The sequence below is a fragment of the Hippocampus bargibanti genome, linkage group LG07, assembly GCF_051943395.1.
Source record: "Hippocampus bargibanti isolate YZ-2025 linkage group LG07, ASM5194339v1, whole genome shotgun sequence".
In the NCBI taxonomy this organism is placed as follows: Eukaryota; Metazoa; Chordata; class Actinopteri; order Syngnathiformes; family Syngnathidae; genus Hippocampus; species Hippocampus bargibanti.
In genome coordinates, this window is record NC_142740.1 from 26,488,613 (window position 1) to 26,507,699 (window position 19,087).

The 19,087-nt window shown below is 39.9% G+C and overlaps 1 protein-coding gene across 1 annotated transcript in view; it reads left to right on the forward strand.

Annotated features, from left to right (window-relative positions):
- The window catches only part of suco (SUN domain containing ossification factor), a 36,644-nt gene that overhangs the window by 12,405 nt on the left and 5,152 nt on the right, over positions 1–19,087 (forward strand). The window contains 19 exon segments of the mRNA XM_089000904.1: positions 1,502–1,634; positions 4,054–4,137; positions 4,924–5,282; positions 5,393–5,528; positions 5,656–5,767; positions 6,337–6,464; positions 6,563–6,630; positions 6,727–6,834; positions 8,117–8,222; positions 9,923–9,943; positions 11,309–11,364; positions 11,657–11,748; positions 12,391–12,456; positions 12,612–12,695; positions 14,038–14,131; positions 15,743–16,437; positions 16,440–16,977; positions 17,066–17,153; positions 18,050–18,154. Of these exon segments, the coding sequence (XP_088857030.1) occupies positions 1,502–1,634; positions 4,054–4,137; positions 4,924–5,282; positions 5,393–5,528; positions 5,656–5,767; positions 6,337–6,464; positions 6,563–6,630; positions 6,727–6,834; positions 8,117–8,222; positions 9,923–9,943; positions 11,309–11,364; positions 11,657–11,748; positions 12,391–12,456; positions 12,612–12,695; positions 14,038–14,131; positions 15,743–16,437; positions 16,440–16,977; positions 17,066–17,153; positions 18,050–18,154 (3,073 nt within the window).

The following is a 19,087-nucleotide window of genomic DNA, read 5'->3' on the forward strand; positions in this document are numbered from 1 at the left end:
TCCGGAGACGTCGGTTGTCCTTTAAGTTAGTATCATTTGGTAATAATAAAATGTTTTAATATACCTAGTAATTACATTTGAAAATTTACAATTTTGGTAGACATTTTAGAAAGAAATGTGGAAGTTGACATGTTTGAGATGCTTTTGCGGGCCATATAAAAAGATGTCTCGGGCCATATCTGGCCCCCGGGCTTTGAGTTTGACATATATAGTTTTGATAAGAAATCTTGGCAATTTTGGTGCCACTAAAATGTCGAGAAATACGTTCTTCTCCTTTTGAACGAAGCTTGTTTGGACAAATACCCTCGTATGAGTTTTTTGAAATGTGACTTTGGAATTTGGCCGCAAAGGGAATCTTTCCGGATGATTTTTTATGTATTTTTATTTTTAGGATGGGTCATTGGAATATTTTAGTTTATCCTGTTGTGATAGTTTGTCCACCGAATTCTATATTTAACGTAAACAAATTTCTCATTATCTTCGCGGCTATGCTGACAGCCTATCGTGGGTGATGCTAACAACCTACGTCGGAGGACAACCTTTTTTTAACTCGCATTTTTTTAAATCAACCCTGGGGGCACAAATAATTCAAATCTTGTTGAAAATCCGGTTGTAGCTCATCTCGCATTTGCTTGCTTGTGTCACAATTGCGTAGTCATACAAAATGTCTCTGTTGAAGTCGGGTAACAAGCGAAGACGAGCCATATTTGTCGTGGCTGACATGTCAATCTTGTCTCATGTTCTCCCTTAGCGCGTTCATCCGTGGCACTATTCTGCACTGAAAGCACTTAACTATTCAATGTCGCCTGTATATTCGTCAAAGCCATTTGTGGGATGTGATTTTTTTTCCCCCTCCTCCCGATTATTGCATAACCGCCCGTGCAGAAAAATAGGTCACGCTAAACAACCCCCCCCCCCCAAACTCCACCTCGTTTTCATCTGTTTTCTTTTCATTCACAAAGAATGTTGTAATCCAGTTTTCCCCTCTTCGGGATGCTGAATCAAGGCAGACACGTCGTGCGGGTACAATGTAGACGCTAAAAAATCCACCTCATTAGTTCGTTTAATCTCTTTGGAACTGTGAATGAGGAATAGCGAGCTGCTGCTTATTTAATTGCGTCATTTTAGAGTAGCCGAGAGAGCTTTTGCTTGTCATGGCCTAAGTTTGTACACAATTGTTTGCTTTAGGTAACTTACGGACCTGCGTAAGAGTGCCAAGAGTTTGCTTCATGCGACACAGGATTCTTTTAAAGCATAAGAACTAAACTTAGCCCGCAACCTATCGTTGCCATTTATTCATCACCTGTCTGCTTTTTGATGGTTTTTGAGACGACCATGCTTGTGTAATTCCGCACGTGATGGGGTGGGGGAAAAAACTGCAAAGACCCAATTCTTTGTATTCTCAACTCAACCGTATTTATAGACCACTTTTCAAACAACAAAGAAACCTTCCTATTTTTGTTTTTAATATTCACAATATACTTTTGTGTATTTGTTTCAGGTACTCGAATTGTCATGCCTATTGTTCAGAGCACAGCTTGTCAGAGTCAGGTCAGCCTGCTGAAGACAAGCACCACAATAACAACAACCACGCCGCTGACCCGAAGCAGGAGCAGGACTCCGTGCAACTCCAGGTCTGTTCTTGTTTTCTGTTAAATGAAATATGACAGGAATGAATAATTTAATATCGACACTGCTGTTGTGTTGAACAGCTGTATTATTAGTCTGGAGAGTAGGCACCGCACCCAGATGGTGGATGCGGAGACGCGGGATCAAGCGTTTATTGACCTCGTATTAGAAGGAGGAGTCAAAGTAGAGTGCCAAGCCCTGCCAATGGATTGGACTTGTGTCATCTTAATCAGAATCAGAATCAGAATACCTTTATTCGTCCCGCAATGGGGAAATTTGCAGTCCACAGCAGCAATTGAATAGGGATGGGGTTGGGGTGGGAGTGAAAGGATAGAAAATCTCACTCATCTCACTCATCACTTATCTCGCTCATTTTACAGTTTATTATCTTGAAAAAAAGCACTAATTTGAAAGATAGCGGATTCATAAAAAGAAGACAGACGACATAATGATAATGGTAATAATCATAATAATACATTTCATTTATCAGCGCATTTCTAAACTCTCACGGTCACTTTACAGTCACAGGATAAGTTTTTCTGTGGGTAAGCCGAGGCAGCCACACGTGCCAGTGTTCACTCAACCCAGAAGTAACTCCGATAGAAAGCTAGCTAGCTCGCTAATAGATACCCAATAGATAGCTAATAGCCAGCCAGCTAGATCACCAGCTAGCAAATAAATAGTGAATAGCCAGCTATCTATTCGCTATCTAGCTAGCCATCCGCTAGCCAGCCAGCTAGATAGCTTCTTCTTTTCCTTTAGTATACATTTGGGAGTAAAAATAAATACATACATAAATAAACACCACAAAATACACAAAGAAAATAATCCATTTCCTTTCGAAGCGCCTTTCAAAACAAGTCAAATAGAAAGAAAGAAAGCTAGCTAGCTAGCAAGTGCCTGAAGGCCACTTGAATTCTGAAAAATCACTGTGTGTATTCCCCTTTACCATAAATGTATTAATTCGGAATAAATGGTTTGTTTTTTTGTCTTATTTTGGGGTGGTTCAGCGTGCGAAGGCAAAGCACAATGTCGTCATGAAAACAAGGACGTCTAGGCGCCCAAGGCAAATTGTGTTCAAGCCACAGGCATCTGTAAGCCACCGCTTTGCCTCTTAACTCATTCACTGCCATTCACGAATTTATTCAGGAATTCAAAATGACAGTGTCATTCCCGAATGTCTTCGGGTTTTGTTATTTCATGCTTGGGTGCCGATAAAGCCATGGCCTCTGGCAGTGTTTTTTCTTTTCCACATGGGGGCAGCATTTCCCGTTTTTTTCATGTTAGCGCTTTGTTCCAGCTTTAGCTGTTATTAAAGCTCTCTATAAACCAATATGTATGTATTGCATTGTATTTTGGACAGTCACCCTCATTTCAAGTTTCTACAACTCCAGACCCATATCATTTAGGAATTAACTATTTTTTTCTGATGAAAGAAGAGAGTACAAGGTTCCTAACACTGTATTGAATATTCTGTGGGTCCTGGAATTCGAGTGACAATGACAAAAACCCTGGCACCGGAGTGGACACATTTTTGCACGTCTGGCAGGGAATGAGTTAATGCCCTGAAATCTGAACCTTTTGCAATTACGCATGCAGATAAAGGAACAACAAACTAGAATGGTTGGCTGTCAAAAAAAAATTCCAAGGGAATTTTTTTCTCCCCCGGTGTTTCTATACATGCATTTTTTCACGAGTTCATATCCTTGAATAACATTTGAAAATAAAATCTCGCCAAAATCTGCCTTAATCAGAGGTACGTATTACAAAATCTAACCACTAGCTAACAAATGTTAGCTTCCTACTAATTACTCTTCACTTTCATGACAATATTCAAATAGGCCTTAAAACATCATCTATACCAGGGGTGTCAAAGTCATTTTTTGCCGCGGGCCACATTGTAGATATGGTTTCCTCCCGAAGGCCGTTATGAATTTGGGGAAGCCATTAGAATGTTTAATCCGATCCACATATTACATATAGAGCACACAACAAATGAATGAATAACTAGTTATCAAATCTGAAGTCAAGAATAATGACTGTTATTGTGGTTTATATCCAAAAATATGAAATTTTGGTTAAGAATTTAGTAAGTATCATGGAATTTCATACGTTTGATTTGCTTTTGCGGGCCGCAAAAATTGATGTGGCGGGCCGGTTTTGGCCCGCGGGCCTTGACTTTGACACCTGTGATCTATACAATATTTAAGGACAGTGGAATTATGTCATGTACACATTCCCAGATTTTTTTAAGGTTTCAGTTTGACCAGCAACATTACAGCAGGGTTGAATGTTTTACGATGGTGACCGTCAAAAGGGAATGTAACATCAACCAGCTTTTGTAAAAATATTAGATCTCAATATAACAACTCAGACTCATATTGAAGAGTTAAAAAAAAAAGAATTGATTTACATATTTCATAGGAAGTGGAAGAATGGACGACACGCACCTCTTACGATACGGGACTAGAGGCAGAGACAGCAGCGCAGCATATACATCAAGAACAGGTACATTTATTTTGACGTCTTCTGGATGAATGAAAACGTTGGCATCTAATGTGGAACATACAAATGGCTTAATTATGTACTGGGGCTACTTTGCTCGTTCAGGCACTCTAAGGGAAAAAACCTTGTTGCTAAAGGAAAAAAATCTTGAAAAATTGTTTGTACTCAATGTTAAAATAGTCGTAGAAGTCATGTTAAAATAAGTGTCTAGCTAGCTCTCTCTCTAGCTCGCTAGCTAGCTCTCTTTCTAGCTTGCCAGCTAACTCTATAGCTCTCTAGCTGTAGAGCTCGCTCTCTAGCTCGCTAGCCCTATAGCTTGCTAGCTAGAGAGCTAGCATGCTAGCTCTCTAGCTAACTCACTAGCTTTCTCTCTCTAGCTCGCTAGCTCTCTCTCTAGCTCGGTAACTCTCCCTCTAGCTCGCTCACTCTCTAGCTCTCTCTCTCTAGCTAGCTTTCTCGCTAGCTCTCTAGCTCGCTCGCTAGCTGGCTTTCTCTTTAGCTCTCTAGCTCTCTCTGTAGCTTGCTAGCTCCATGGCTTCCTCGCTAGCTCGCTCGCTAGCTTGCTTTATTTATATATCTATTGACAATACATATTTATATATATGATATATAATATCTATTTATTGTTATTTACTTGTACAGTATTTTGTATTTCTTTCAATACATTTCTATTTGTGTCTACTTCTTTATTTATTGGTCTGATGCATAAAAAATACATCACGCATAGGGAAAAAAAGCACAGTCGTGAGCTTCAACATCATCATCTTATTTATTCTCTTATCTCTACAGACTGTGAATCCACAAGTAACTGAGCAAGAGGTGCAAGTGACAAATTCAGACTCAGCGTCTGACCCTCTAATAGCTGCTCCCGAACCAGAACCTTCATCCAAACCCGTGAATGAGTCCGACTTGCAAATCGATGCACATAACCCGGTACAAGTTCCAGACCGCGATGCTGACCAGGAAGCCGCAGTCTCCTCCGATCCAGGTCCAGGATGGGATCAAGTGTCAAACGATACCCCACCCCATTCAGAAACCCTTCGCGACCAGGCTGTCGCACATCAGCACCCCGACTCGGATCCTGCCACGCCTACGCATGAAGCAGACGACACGCCTACCTCACAGAGTGACGCTACCACGCTTTTGGGGTAAAGTCAATACGGTCAAGTGACAAATCAAAAATTTGCAAGGAGCTGCTGACACTTTAGGAATCCAATTTTTTTGGGATCGTTCATTTCCCCCTTTCTTGATGTTGTAGAGAGGATGACAAAGAAGACCAAAGGGCAGACCAGAGCCAGGATCCTGGTCCTGAATCAGTGGCGGTTCAGTCCACTGCGAGCCAAGTCGCTGAGGAACAAGAGAATGAAAGTGAACAGTGGAAGGAACGAGCTCAGGTGCATCAAGACGACAATCACGTCGTTAATATTTTATTTGACTTGTTTGAATATTAAATAGTTAAGTAGTTTTTTTCATGAAATTCTGAAGTTTTCAAGCAATGTGTGTTATGTTGGTGTGCTTCAGGCAGGGGAAACTGGTACGGGCAAGGAATCGGATCCCTCGGTTCCCAGCAAAGATGACATCCCAACTTTTGACGAGTGGAAGAAAAAAGTCATGGAAGTGGAGAAGGAGAAAAGTAAGACCTTTTTAAACCCATTTCCTTCAAGTGTTACTGCAAGGATGCATATGGGACGCGCCATTGACTCATTTTGACAGCCACTGGCGCAACTTTGTAACTCCACTGGTGCACGTCTATTATGATTAGTCAAATGTTTTTTTTTTTTGCAATTTGGAAATATGCTGCAATGAATTTATTTTGGTTTATTTCAATCAGTTTTGTATACTTCGGCAATGTAGAGAAAATAGAAAATGTTTATTTCAAGTCTGAATACATTATTTGACTAGAATTGAAATTGTTTATGTATTAGAAACATATATTTTAGTCAAATAATGTCTTTTTTAATTTTAATTTCAATGAATGTATTTTGGTTTATTTTCATCATTTTTGTAGACTTCGGCAATGTAGTTAAATCGGGCTCATCAATTTTAGAATTTGGCCCCCTTTTCAAACAAGTGGCCCTTTTTAAATTTCCCAGAAACATCCCTGTTACTGCTGTTCAGGAGAATGCTTTATGATACCCCATTGGCCCATTGGTTGTTTTCTAGCTTTTAGCCTACATTTAGCTTCACCTTCTTTATATCTAGGTCAAAATCTCCACACTGCCGCCAGCGGCAATGCCCAGCCGGTGAAGAAAGTGCAGAAAAACTTCAAGAATAACTACGCCTCGGTGGAGTGCGGCGCTAAGATACTGTCTGCAAACAACGAGGCGAAGGTTGGCGGCGAGTGGGCGTGTAACATTTCAAATATGTCACCTTGAGGCAACAACAAATCAATATAAACTCGCATTATTTTCAAATCTCCTTCTTCCAGAGCACGTCGGCTATTCTCATGGAGAATATGGATGTTTACATGCTGAATCCCTGCAGCAACAAAATCTGGTAATTTCGCACACATGAAAGCGCAAGCCACGCCCCTTAACATTTTGCAAAATGGTGTCTGTGTATTTGTCTTACGGCTCTCGATTTGCTCCGCAGGTTTGTGATCGAGCTCTGTGAGCCCATTCAAGTCAAGCAACTGGACATCGCCAATTTTGAACTGTTCTCATCAACACCCAAAGATTTCCTGGTCTCCTTAAGTGACAGGTAGCGTTGTAAAAAATACATGCAAATTGCCAAGTTAATATTGATCCGCCTGATTTCGCATCTGGATAGAGTTGAAATGGAGAGTAATTAGGTCAAATAAATAAAGAAAGAAATAGATCAATTGATTAACAGAGTTACTCATTCACTGCCATTCCCGAATGTATTCGGGAATCGAAAAGCATGACGTGGAGCGCCATTCCCGAATTTGTTCAGGTTTAGTTTTTTCTTTGCTGGCGGGGTGCAGATAAAGCACTGGTCAGACCTCCGGCAATGTTTGCCTTTTGTCCATCTTAGCGCTTTGTTCCAGCTCCAGCTGTTGTTAAAGTGCTATATTAATCAATATGTATGTATAGTATTGTATTTTGTACAGCCGCCCCAATTTCAAACTCAGATAACCCAAGACCCATATAATTTAGGAATTACAGTAAAGTCTCGTTATATCGATATTCTCGGGAGTCGGAAAAAATATCGATATAACCGGACTATCGATGTATCCGATCCTGCGGCATGTAAATTTTCTCCTTGCGTTCATAGATATAGTATCGTAATAAGCAGTACTGTCGATATAACCGATATCGATATAACGAGACTTTACTGTACTGTAAGAGAGTCCAAGTTATCTTATGTTGCATTGAATGTTTATGTAGTCCGAAAACTCGATGATCTGTGGGTCCTGCAATTCGAGTGAAAATGACAAAAACCCTGGCACTGGAGTGGACACATTTTTGCACATTGTCTGGCAGTGAATGAGTTAATAGATGAATTAATAATCCACTTTTTTTTCTCAGCCAGTTGCACATATGATTTTTTCCAATATTAAAACGGCGTTGCTTTCCAAATAAATAAAAATAATGATAAATACAAAATTAAAATAGAAATAAGGGGTGGCCCAGTAGGCAATTGCTTCCCCTGTCGACTACACAGTGCAGAGGTACAGCGTTTTCTTCCATTTCCTGTCTTCTTGTGCATGTTTTGTATGTAACGATGGCTTGTTCTTGTGAATGTTGCAGAAAATGTTTTATTTTATGATTTATTTATTATTCAAACAACAGTATTCTTTGTGTCTCTGGACACACAAAATGTCAAGAGAACACAGAAAGGTTTGGCTTTTCATTGTTTTTGACCTTGAAGATTTATTTCCCTTCATAAATTCTGGCACGCAAGGACTGCCCTCGAGTCATGTCTCGACCCCGTGTGGCATTTTGCACCAACTTCGGTGTTTGGCACGTAGCCCAGGGCAACATTTCTGAAGCCTGACTTTTATCCACGCTGCGTTTCACAGGTACCCCACCAACAAGTGGGTGAAACTGGGGACCTTCCACGCCCGTGATGAGCGCATCGTGCAAAGCTTTCCGCTGGACGAACAGCTTTATGCTAAATATGTAAAGGTACATCCCCATTTTGGCACAAATACCTCTCAAGAGGTGATAGTGCATTTCACGGTTATCCGCTTGAGTTCATGTCATGGCATTCAAGGTGGAAAAACTCAAGGGACCCCCTTATAATTCCACGGTAGTTTAACCCAGCAATGAGGGCACGTAACTCAATCTCCGGGGAACGAGTGAACGGTGAAATGTGACTCTTATTCGTGGCCGTCACATTGTGTGTCCTGGCTGTGTCTGTATAATATGAGCTAAAGGTCAGATGCTCTTTGTCTTCGAATGAAATCTTATTTCATTTAAAGATAATCCCTCAAAATGAGTAATCCTGGAAAGTTTAGAATGAAAAATTGGGAGCCACCTCCAGTTTCACTGATTGACATGAAATTATTGGAAATGTGTCGATGATAACAGGACATAAAGCTGAACAGGAAGTCCGCCATTTTAGTTTAAATTTACCAGTGCACATTTGATATAACAATATTGTAATTTTATTAATATCATTATTATTAACAGGACAAAGAAAAAAAGTCTCAGACCTATGTACAAAACTGAAGAGGCAGTCTGCCATTTTAGTTTGAATTTACCAGTGCACATTTGATAAAACAATATTGGAATGTTATTATTACAGTAAAGTCTCGTTATATCAATATCGTATATATTGATAGTCCTGGTTATATCGATACTATTTCTATGCACGCACGGAGAAAATTACATGCAAACAGGGTCGGATATATCGATAGTCCCGGTTATATCGCTATTTTTTCGGACTCCCTTGAATATCGATATAACGAGACTTTACCGTATTATTATTATTATTATTATTATCCGCAATCTTAGTTTAAATTTACCAGTGCACATTTGATAAAACAATATTGGAATGTTATTATTATTATTATTATTATTATTATCCGCAATTTTAGTTTACATTTAGCAATGCATATTCGATATAACAATCTTGGAATTTAATTAGTATTATCATTATTATCATCAGGACAAAGAAAAAAGTCTCAGACCTATGTACAAAACTGGACAGGCAGTGCGCCGTTTTAGTTTAAATTTACCAGTGCACATTTGATAAAACAAATTTGGAATTTTATTATTATTATTATTGTTATTATTTTTGTTATTAATATTATTATTGGAATTTTATTATTGTATTATTATTATTATTATTGTTGTTATTATTATTATTCGCCATTTTAGTTTAAATTTACCAGTGCACATTTGATATAACAATTTTGGGATTTTATTATTATTAGCATTATGATTATAATAAAAAAAACAGCCATTCTCGCGGCGCCGTCTTGAAGTCATTATTATTATTATTATTATTGTTATTGTTGTTGTTATTATTACTTTTTTGGTCAAATTGGTAGACTTCCATGATTGCTTGCATCGCTGCAAAAATCTTTGTAGTGTAGAGCATATCTTGCATGGACACCCCCCCCCCCCCCTACAGCTTTTCTTTTGTGCTGCTTGCCCTTCTCAAACACTCGTGAGAAAATATCTCTACACAACCAGCAACCCGTAGAACCATCTGGAATAATGTATCGACCTTTAGCGTGTGTGTTTGTGTGCTTGTATTTTATCATTCTCTGAACTATATAGAAAATTCTTGTAGAAGCCTTTTTATTTTTTTTTTATTGAAATCATTTTCTATTTTTATTCCTGCCGCCTTCTGTCGTGCCGTCTTGCTCTGGCCTCAGATGTTCATCAAGTACATCAAGGTTAGCGGTCTCTTTCTTTGCATCACTGGCTTTTGCGGGCGGCCAAACACTTGTCACAAATGCATGTGGATGCTAACTAACAATCACGCAAACCATATTATGCCTGTTTTACGCTAGCAGTAGTTTGGTGGTTTCAGTACACCACTCATGATGAGATACTTGCTTTTGGGTTATAACGTGGAGCTTCCCCATCACCTTGCAAATCCAGCTTCATTTCATTTTAGGTTCATTCTGAAATTTCACTCAACCTCCCCTAATGTTGGTATGGTGGTACCTCTACTTATGAAATGATTTGGTTCTGGAAGAATTTTCTTCACTAAAAATGTACGTTGAGATGCGTTTTTCATGTAAATGACCTAATTTGTTCTAAGCCCTCCCCAAATTGAAGACATAAATCAGAATCATCTTTATTCGCCAAGTATGTAGAACACACAAGGAATTTGACTCCGGTAGAACACGTTGCACTAGTATCATCATTAAAAAAATTTTTCAAAAAGGCACTATACAGTTTTATTTTGCTTACCGATTATGTAGTTAATGACTTGAGGGAAGAAGCTGTTTCAATGCCTGCTGGATTTTGTACGCATGGATTGGTAGCGCCTGCCTGACGGGAGTCGCTGGAAAAGGTAGTGGGCAGGGTGCGGAGGGTCCAGTAGGATTTTCTGCACCCTTGTTTTGATTCTTGTAGTGTCCTCGAGTGTGTAGGGCGGTGCCAATGTTATCTTAACATTAAAAAATGCATCAAAATAAGGAACAAATGCATGTTATGGTTACATTGTTGCGCAATAACCGAGAGTTGTGAATAATCTATGAAAGAAATAATGACAATTATAGTCATTTAACTTTTAACTGCATCATCATCGTTTTTGTTTCTGTTCCCTCGTAGAAGTATTTTTTTTTTTTTTGCTGTGGGTTTTTAAAGAACTCATCCAAAGATGTATGATTTTGTCAAATTTTAATAATTCTACGAAACTATCCAATGACGGCAGCGCTGCATAGACACATATCAATCTATTTATAGATCTACACATATTGAAACATACGGTCGATTTCCCAATTAGCCAATGGGATGCCAGGATGATGCTCGATAGTAGCCAATGGCAGAGCAGCAATAATGGCTCTTAATACTTATTATTAAGTATGTTGCGTTTAGGAAACTGCCCTATGAGTAGCAGCCCATGTTGTATTTTTACCTTTTTTATGTTAATTTAAAGTAGTAAAATATTTTCCCGTTGAGATGTTTCATAACCTGAAAATGTCATTTGTAAGTAGAGGTACCACTGTATCTTTTTGTGAAGGAGCGTATGCAATGTTAAGATTACGGTTCAATAATGCCTGACATTTTTCATGCCTGTCATTTTGCAGGTTGAGCTGCTTTCCCATTTTGGCTCGGAACATTTTTGTCCCCTCAGTCTCTTCAGGTAAGAAATTATTCTAATTGCAGTTGACTCTACCCAGCCCATGTTTGTTGTAGTTGAATTACTGTACTTCGTCCACTCAGAAGACGACAGAGTTAGAACCTGGGGAGGCATAGGGGGATTTTCCACATATAGTCACAGCCTCAACCTAAAATAAGCATTAAGATACATCTTCACTTGTTTAGTTAGTGTCTTTGAAAAATTGTCATCTCTTGTTTTGTAACAATGACCCCTAACCATCTTTTTTTTTTCTGTCGCCAGCTTTGTGGATGTAACATGTGTTTGTTTTGCGTAGGGTGTTTGGAACTAGCATGGTGGAGGAATATGAGGAGATAGCAGATTCCCAGTATCCTTCTGAAAGGCTGGAGTACCTGGATGAAGACTACGGTAAGTATCCAAGGATATGATGATTACATTGGAGGATTGGATTAGCCTTTATTATTCTCACAGTAGAGAAATGTACATTTCACAGTGAGGAAAGGAAGATGTAGTAAAACAAAATACAGGACCTGCTGTAAAGGCAGCCATCTTGAAAAAAAAAAATGTGACAACACAAAGGACACAGTCTTTCAATATTAAGCACTTTCAGCCTCCTCTTCGTTACATGAAGCAGTTTTAGATGAAAGGAGATCAAAGCATCATTTTCACCAGTGGATCAGGGACGTCATGGTGAAATGTACACGTCTAAATTGTTGAAAGCAAACACGAAGCCGTTGCATCCATTGACGAAAAGAGATTAAAAAATACGCTTGAATTCCAAGCCGCGACAGTTCCACATACGCATCGGCAACCAACAACTCAAAGTGACAGAAGAAAACACACCAAAAAAAAAAAACAAGGCTCGTGAGAGTGCTTGCTGACAGCTGTACTCGGGCGCCATCTTGTACTTCTTGTATACTAATACGATAATGTATACTAATACACGTCAGACGTACCTAATAAAGTGTCTACTGAGCACTTAGCGTCAGCCTGTTTTTTATTGCTAGGTGGAGGTGGAGGGTGTTAAAATGTACCTTTTGTCTTTCTCAGACTATCCGCCTGGCTATCAACCATCGGAAGACAAGGCGTCGAAAAACCTGCTTGGCTCTGCAACGAGTATGCACACACACAAAAAAAACAAAACAAAAGCATAACACTTCTGTCAGTAATTATCAGATTGTATTCATTCCAATGGTTAGTGTGCTCCTTAAGAAAAAAATACACCAAATATATATATATATAAAATGCCCTCCTTGTTTGTCTACTTCCAGATGCCATCCTCAACATGGTCAACAACATTGCCGCTAACGTGCTAGGCGGTAAACCCGAGCTGGAAGCCCAGTCAGGGACAGAAGGTATCCCTTTTGTTATTTTTGTATCCTGTCTGGGGTCACTTACTCTCGTACTTGTAACCCGTTTATAGTCTACACACAAGAGGGAGTAGCACAATGTTCATTGAACGAAAGCGAAAACTGGGACAAATCTTTTGACTCAACAAAAACAATCGCAGAATCATACTTTGGTATTCTATTGGGTATTTTAAGACTTATTTTTGTTGCCGGCTATATTGTAGTAACGGGTTTCCCTTTGCCTTTATCAATGTTATGTAACCATATAAATGTTGAACCACCATCTTGTAACAAGGTTGTCAACCTCATTTATTGCCACCGTCGGGGGCTGTTATGAATTTGGCGAAGCTATTAGAATGTTTCAACCCTTTGACATATTACATGCAACAAATTAATGAATAACTAGTTTTTAAATCTGAAGTAAAAAGAAAAAACGACTCTTCATGGTTTACATACGACAATTTGAAATTTAGGTTTGAAATTTCGGTGCTTGATTTACTTTTGCGGGCCAAATAAAATGATGTGGTGTGCCAGATTTGGCCCCCGGGCCTCATCTTTGACACCAATGTTGTAACCCATTTGCTGACATCCATCGCGACACACTGGAATCATGCTAGACTAACTTGAACAAGGTAACTTCATGCAATGCCTCAATTTTTGTATGACCTTTTTTTACTTTCAATTATTTAGATTACATTTTATGCTCTATTTTATACTCTTTCTTAATTATATTTTTTGTCTGTGTAAGCTCTCAGTCGTACAGGAGTGGTCCATGGATAAAAAGGTTTCTTCAGCCATCGTCTGTACTTCTTTGAAGGTGTCTGATGATTCGCTCCTCATCCGAAAAGCTTCGTCAGTGAACAAAAATTTTGCTGGTAGCTCTGGCTCTATATATATATATATATATATATATATATATATCTTATATTTATTCAGCTTGCTTTGCTGATTGGCAGCGAGAGATCACATGACTTTACTATTTCATAACAGGGTCGAATTACCACTTGTTAGTTCCACATCGGAAAATATGTGACATTATAATCCTGTCTCATTTTTCTTTTGAGACTTGAAGCTTGAATGCCTCGAAGCAGAATGTAATGTTTTTTTTTTCAGTTGAACAACATCTAACTAGATGAGGCCCCGACTTGTCTTGAGTGACTCATTCATATGTTGAAACATCAAGTAACGTCGCGACACCTGTTGGTGTTCTCTTGGATGAACATGATTGAGGAAATGATAAATGTGGCAGGAAGCAGATGAGAACCGATTTGAATCGCTGTTGCAATGGCTTGAAAAGCTGAATGAAGAGGACACTCACTGTTTTAGAATGCTGTTTATCCAATCACAGATAACGGAACAGCGGAGGTGTTGACCAATGAGGAGGAGAGCGTAGAGGCAGCGCCTACTACGCCCGTGGAAATAATCTCTCCGAATTTAACTGTGTAAGTAAGGCCTCTTAACACACTATTGGATGGATTTTTTTTAAGCACTTAAAAAAATCTTTAACTTATTCACTGCCATTCACAAATTTATTCGGGAATTCAAAATATGACATAGAGAGCCATTCCCGAATTTGTACGGGTTTTGTATTTTTCTTGCTTGGGTGCCGATAAAGTGCTGGCCATGGCCTCTGGAAATGTTTTTTCCTTTTCACAAGGGGGCAGCATTTCCCCTTTTTCCCCATATTAGCGCCTTGTCCTAGATTCAGCTGTTGTTCAAGCCATTATGTATGTATCAACCAATATGTACAGTAAAGTCTCGTTATATCGATATTCTCGGGAGTCGGAAAAAATATCGATATAACCGGACTATTGATATATGTAAATAAATGTAAATTTTCTCCTTGCGTTCATAGAAATGGTATCGTAATAAGCAGTACTATCGATATAACCGATATCGATATAATGAGACATTACTGTATGTATTGGATTCAGTATGTATGTATTGCAAAGTATTTTGGACAGCCGCCCTCATTTCAAGCTCATAAACTCCAGACCCATATGACTTAGGAATTAATAATAATAGTACATTTAATTTATAAGCGCCTTTCAAAACTCTCAAGTACACTTTACAGTCACAGGATATTTTTTCTGCGGATGAGCAGCGGCAGCCACAGAATTAACTCTTTTTTTTTTCTGATGAAAGAAGAAAGAATCGAGGTTTCTTACTCTGCATTGAATATTTATGTCATCCTAAAACTCAATAGTCTGTGGGTCTTGGAGTTCGAGTGACAATGACAAAAACCCTGGCACTGGAGTGGACACATTTTTGCACGTGTGGCAGTGAATGTGTTAAATTTAAGCAAAATTGTAATCGGACTACAAATATACAGTACATTACATACAGTACGTCAGGACTCCAATGTAGCATCCCGGAAAATCCACAAGATGGCGCCCAAGCTCCGTTGGAAATGGGCTGATTTGTCTGCTGGGAATTTGTGTCAATTAATATCAAATAGTAGTCAACATGGCGTTATTGATGTGTTTTCCTCCTAATTTCGCCATCAACATGGATCAACACGAAGTTTTCAGACCAAACAAAGTACCCAAAATGCATTGTGTCTCGCTTTCTCGGTCAGGGGCGTTCCAGACGTGCCGTCAGGCATCGTCATCAACTCGAAAACAAGACTTACTGAATGTCTTAAAACGTAAAATATAGCTACATGCCGTGGAATTTTGCAAAATACGCTCAGTAGAAGTCATTTGAAGTGATTACAAAGTATGGACACAACTTGTCCGCAGACGTCGGTTGTCCTTTAAGCGTTTCAGCAAAATTCTCAGCGCAGATTTTTTTTTTTCAATAAAAAAAAAACTCACTTTCAGAAAAAATGCTAAATGACCCAGAAGTTTTGTACAGTATATGGCTATAGCTTGATTGGTTCCCAGCGCTGACCTTTCACCTATCGCTGGCGGTTCTGGTCCCCATTAGCCATGATAAACGAGGGATTATTGTTTTCACCTATCGAGGGAGTCTGGGCTCCATTAGCCCTGATAAACAAGGGATTACTGTACTCTTGAAAAAATGACATTAAAAATGGACACTTCTTCCTCCAGAGAGAAACCTATCGAGACAGAAGAGTCCCTAGCCCCCGAGGACACCAGTCTGCCTTCCTCCCCCCTCGAACCCCACAATGACATCCAGATTGTGACTCTTGTGGAAGAGGAAGATGACGAAGAGCCTCGCCAGTCCACGGTCACCCTCTTAGAGGAGGAGGAGGAAGAAGACAAAAGTGAAGGGGAGGACGATGTGCCTGTGGATAAAGAGAGCGCAGCATACTGTCCTTTCTTGTCCTTGTCCTCGCTGTCCTGTCTGGCCACACTACCGGAACTGCTCCAACGCTGGTGCTCCGCCATATTGGCCCAGGAGCGTCTGCGTAAACTTCCCACTGAGAAGCGCCCCGTTGTGAAGGACCCCAACCTCACACGTCCACAAATCCCCGTCCCTACTCCTTCGCAGGAAGCCCTCCCCCTCACCGAAAAGACCCCAGACCCTGAGGTGCTTCTCACAGGCCCAAATGAGGGCCAAGCTCAGGGCGAGCCCCCGATGACACAAACCCCGGCCCCCCAATTGCTCACTCAACTACCCGACTACCAGGTGGAGCCCAGCAAAATGTCCTCCCTTCACCCCCAAACCTTTTCAGATATCCACAGTTCCTTGACCCCCACCCACCGGGACACACTGCTGCTGCCCCCCATCAACGACGCCACCTTGGACAACCCCATCTCCACGCCGCCCCTCCAGACCGCCCCAAACCCCACACGCAGCGACTGAGCGCCACTCCGCCACCTTCGTTGGCTAGCTCGCCGCTACAGCTTCCCACCCCGGAGACAGACACTCTGGATCCTACCCTCCCCACCGCCAAGGAGCTGGATCTTCCCACTGCGTCCCTTCCCGAAGAACCCATGCCACCTTCCACGGATCTGCCAACATCATCCCTTTCAATCGACCCCGATCCAGTTAGCGAGCTGCCAAAAAGTGACCAACCGAAACCTAGCGCCCATCCAGAAGAGCACCTTCAGGGAGGCGAACCTCATCATGCGGTGGACCCGATGGAGGACGAGATGGTCAACGGTAGCGCGCACAGGGCGGCCACTGATTTCTACGCCGAGCTGCAGAACGGTGGGGACTATAACGGCGGGGCGGGAGGCAACGGCGTCGTGTCGAATGGAGGGGCGGTACATGGGTCCAGCCAGAAGGAGAGCGTCTTCATGAGGCTCAACAACAGGATCAAAGCCTTGGAGATGAACATGAGTCTGTCCGGCAGATACTTGGAGGAGCTGAGCCAGAGGTACAATCAATGTAGTTTATTTTTTAGGGGGGGCAGGACTCTGCAAAACCCAAAACCACCTCCCTCAACTAATCCAACTCTGCTGAAGGTACCGCAAACAGATGGAGGAGATGCAGAGGGCGTTCAACAAGACCGTCATCAAGCTGCAGAACACCTCTCGCATCGCCGAGGAACAGGTGGGCACGAACCGGACTCACATTGGAAGTGCGGTTGATTTTAACTCATTCACTGTGCATTCGATGTGCAAAAATGTGTCCACTCCAGTGCCAGGGTTTTTGTCATTTTTCACTCAAGTTGCAGGAACCACCGAATATTGAGTTTTAGGACTACATAAATTCATTACAGCGTTAAAAACGTTAGACTCTCTTCTTTCATCAGAAAAAAAAAATAGTTAATTCCTAAGTGATATGGGTCTGGAGTTATCGGAGTTTGAAATGGGGGGGTGGCTGTACAAAATACAATACATATTGGTTTATATAGCACTTTAACAACAGCTGAAGTTGGAAAAAAAAGTGCGAACATGGACAAAAGGCAAATGCTATCCGGTTGTGGAAAGGAAATAAACATAACCAGAGGCCATGGCCAGCACTTCATCAGCACCCAAACAAGAATTTATTTTGAAAGCAACTTTAACATTGGAACCAATAATATATGTAACTGGCTGAGAACTAAAATGGTGGATTATTTATTCATTTATTAATCCATTCATCTATGAATCTATTAACTCATTCACTGCCAGATGATGTGTCCACTCCAGTGCCAGGGTTTTTGTCATTTTCACTGAAATTGCAGGACCCACAGAATATTGAGTTTTGGGACTACATAAACACACTCAATGCAGCGTAAAAACTCAGACTCTTTGTTTATCAGAAAATAAGAGTTAATACCCTAGTTATACTAGTCTGGAGTTATCTGAGCTTGAAATGGGGGCGGCTTTACAAAAGGCAAATGCTGCCTCCTCGTGAGAGGGAAAAACATTGTCAGAGGTGTGAAATTCGGGAATGGCAGTGAATGAGTTAAAATATTTGTGAAAAAAAAATCATCTGACTGCGTTTTTGCTCCAAATCCTCAGGACCAGAAGCAGCAGGACTCCATCCAGGTTCTGCAAAGCCAGCTGGAGAACATCACCAAACTGATGCTTAACCTTACCGTCGCGGTCGGGCAACTTCAGAACGAGGTACAAATTTAGACTCTTTATTATTATTTGTTTACATTTACTTTCTTTTAAAAGCACACATGTATTCTTATATGGAAGAACAGCGTGTCGTTCTTGCTACTCTTAATGTGAGATTTATAACTTCATGTATTAAAGGAGCCTTTTTCCTTTTAATCTCTCACATTTTGAAATAGTTGCCAGGTCACTTAACACATTTACGCCGAGCGTGTTCATATGAACACAGATAAATTCATTTTCGAATGCATTCATGTTGTTTCTTGCCACATTATTAATTATATATAATTATTATTATTAATTATATCCTCCGTTTGAGCCTATTTGATACTGTTTTGATTTGATTTTTTTATACATGAATTTCTCTGTGCATATGAAAACGCTCGACGTAAATGGGTTAATTTCAACGCTTTCATCAAATGTCACAAATATTATTATTCATATTTATTTTTTTCACACTTATGCTATATTGCAAATTACTTTTTTTAGTTTTCAGTTTTCCTTATATATATATATATATATATATATATATATATATATATATATATATATATATATATATTTTTTTTTTTTATTAATTTTTGGGAGGGATCTTTTTTTTATTGGAAAATTAACAACTACACACACAATATTTTTCTTTCATTTTTAGACCTTTTTTATCTGAAAATCCTTTTTTTCTTAAATACAGTAAAGTCTCGTTATATCGATATTCAAGGGAGTCGGAAAAAATATCGATATAACCGGGACTATCGATATATGTTTGCATGTAATTTTCTCCGTGCGTGCATAGAAATAGTATCGATATAACCAGGACTATCGATATATCCGATATCGATATAACCAGACTTTACTGTATTACTTTTATTTCTCCAAATACAGTTAATGTAACATTTTTTTCCTTCAAATACAGGATGTTTAAAAACATGTTTCCCCTCTAAA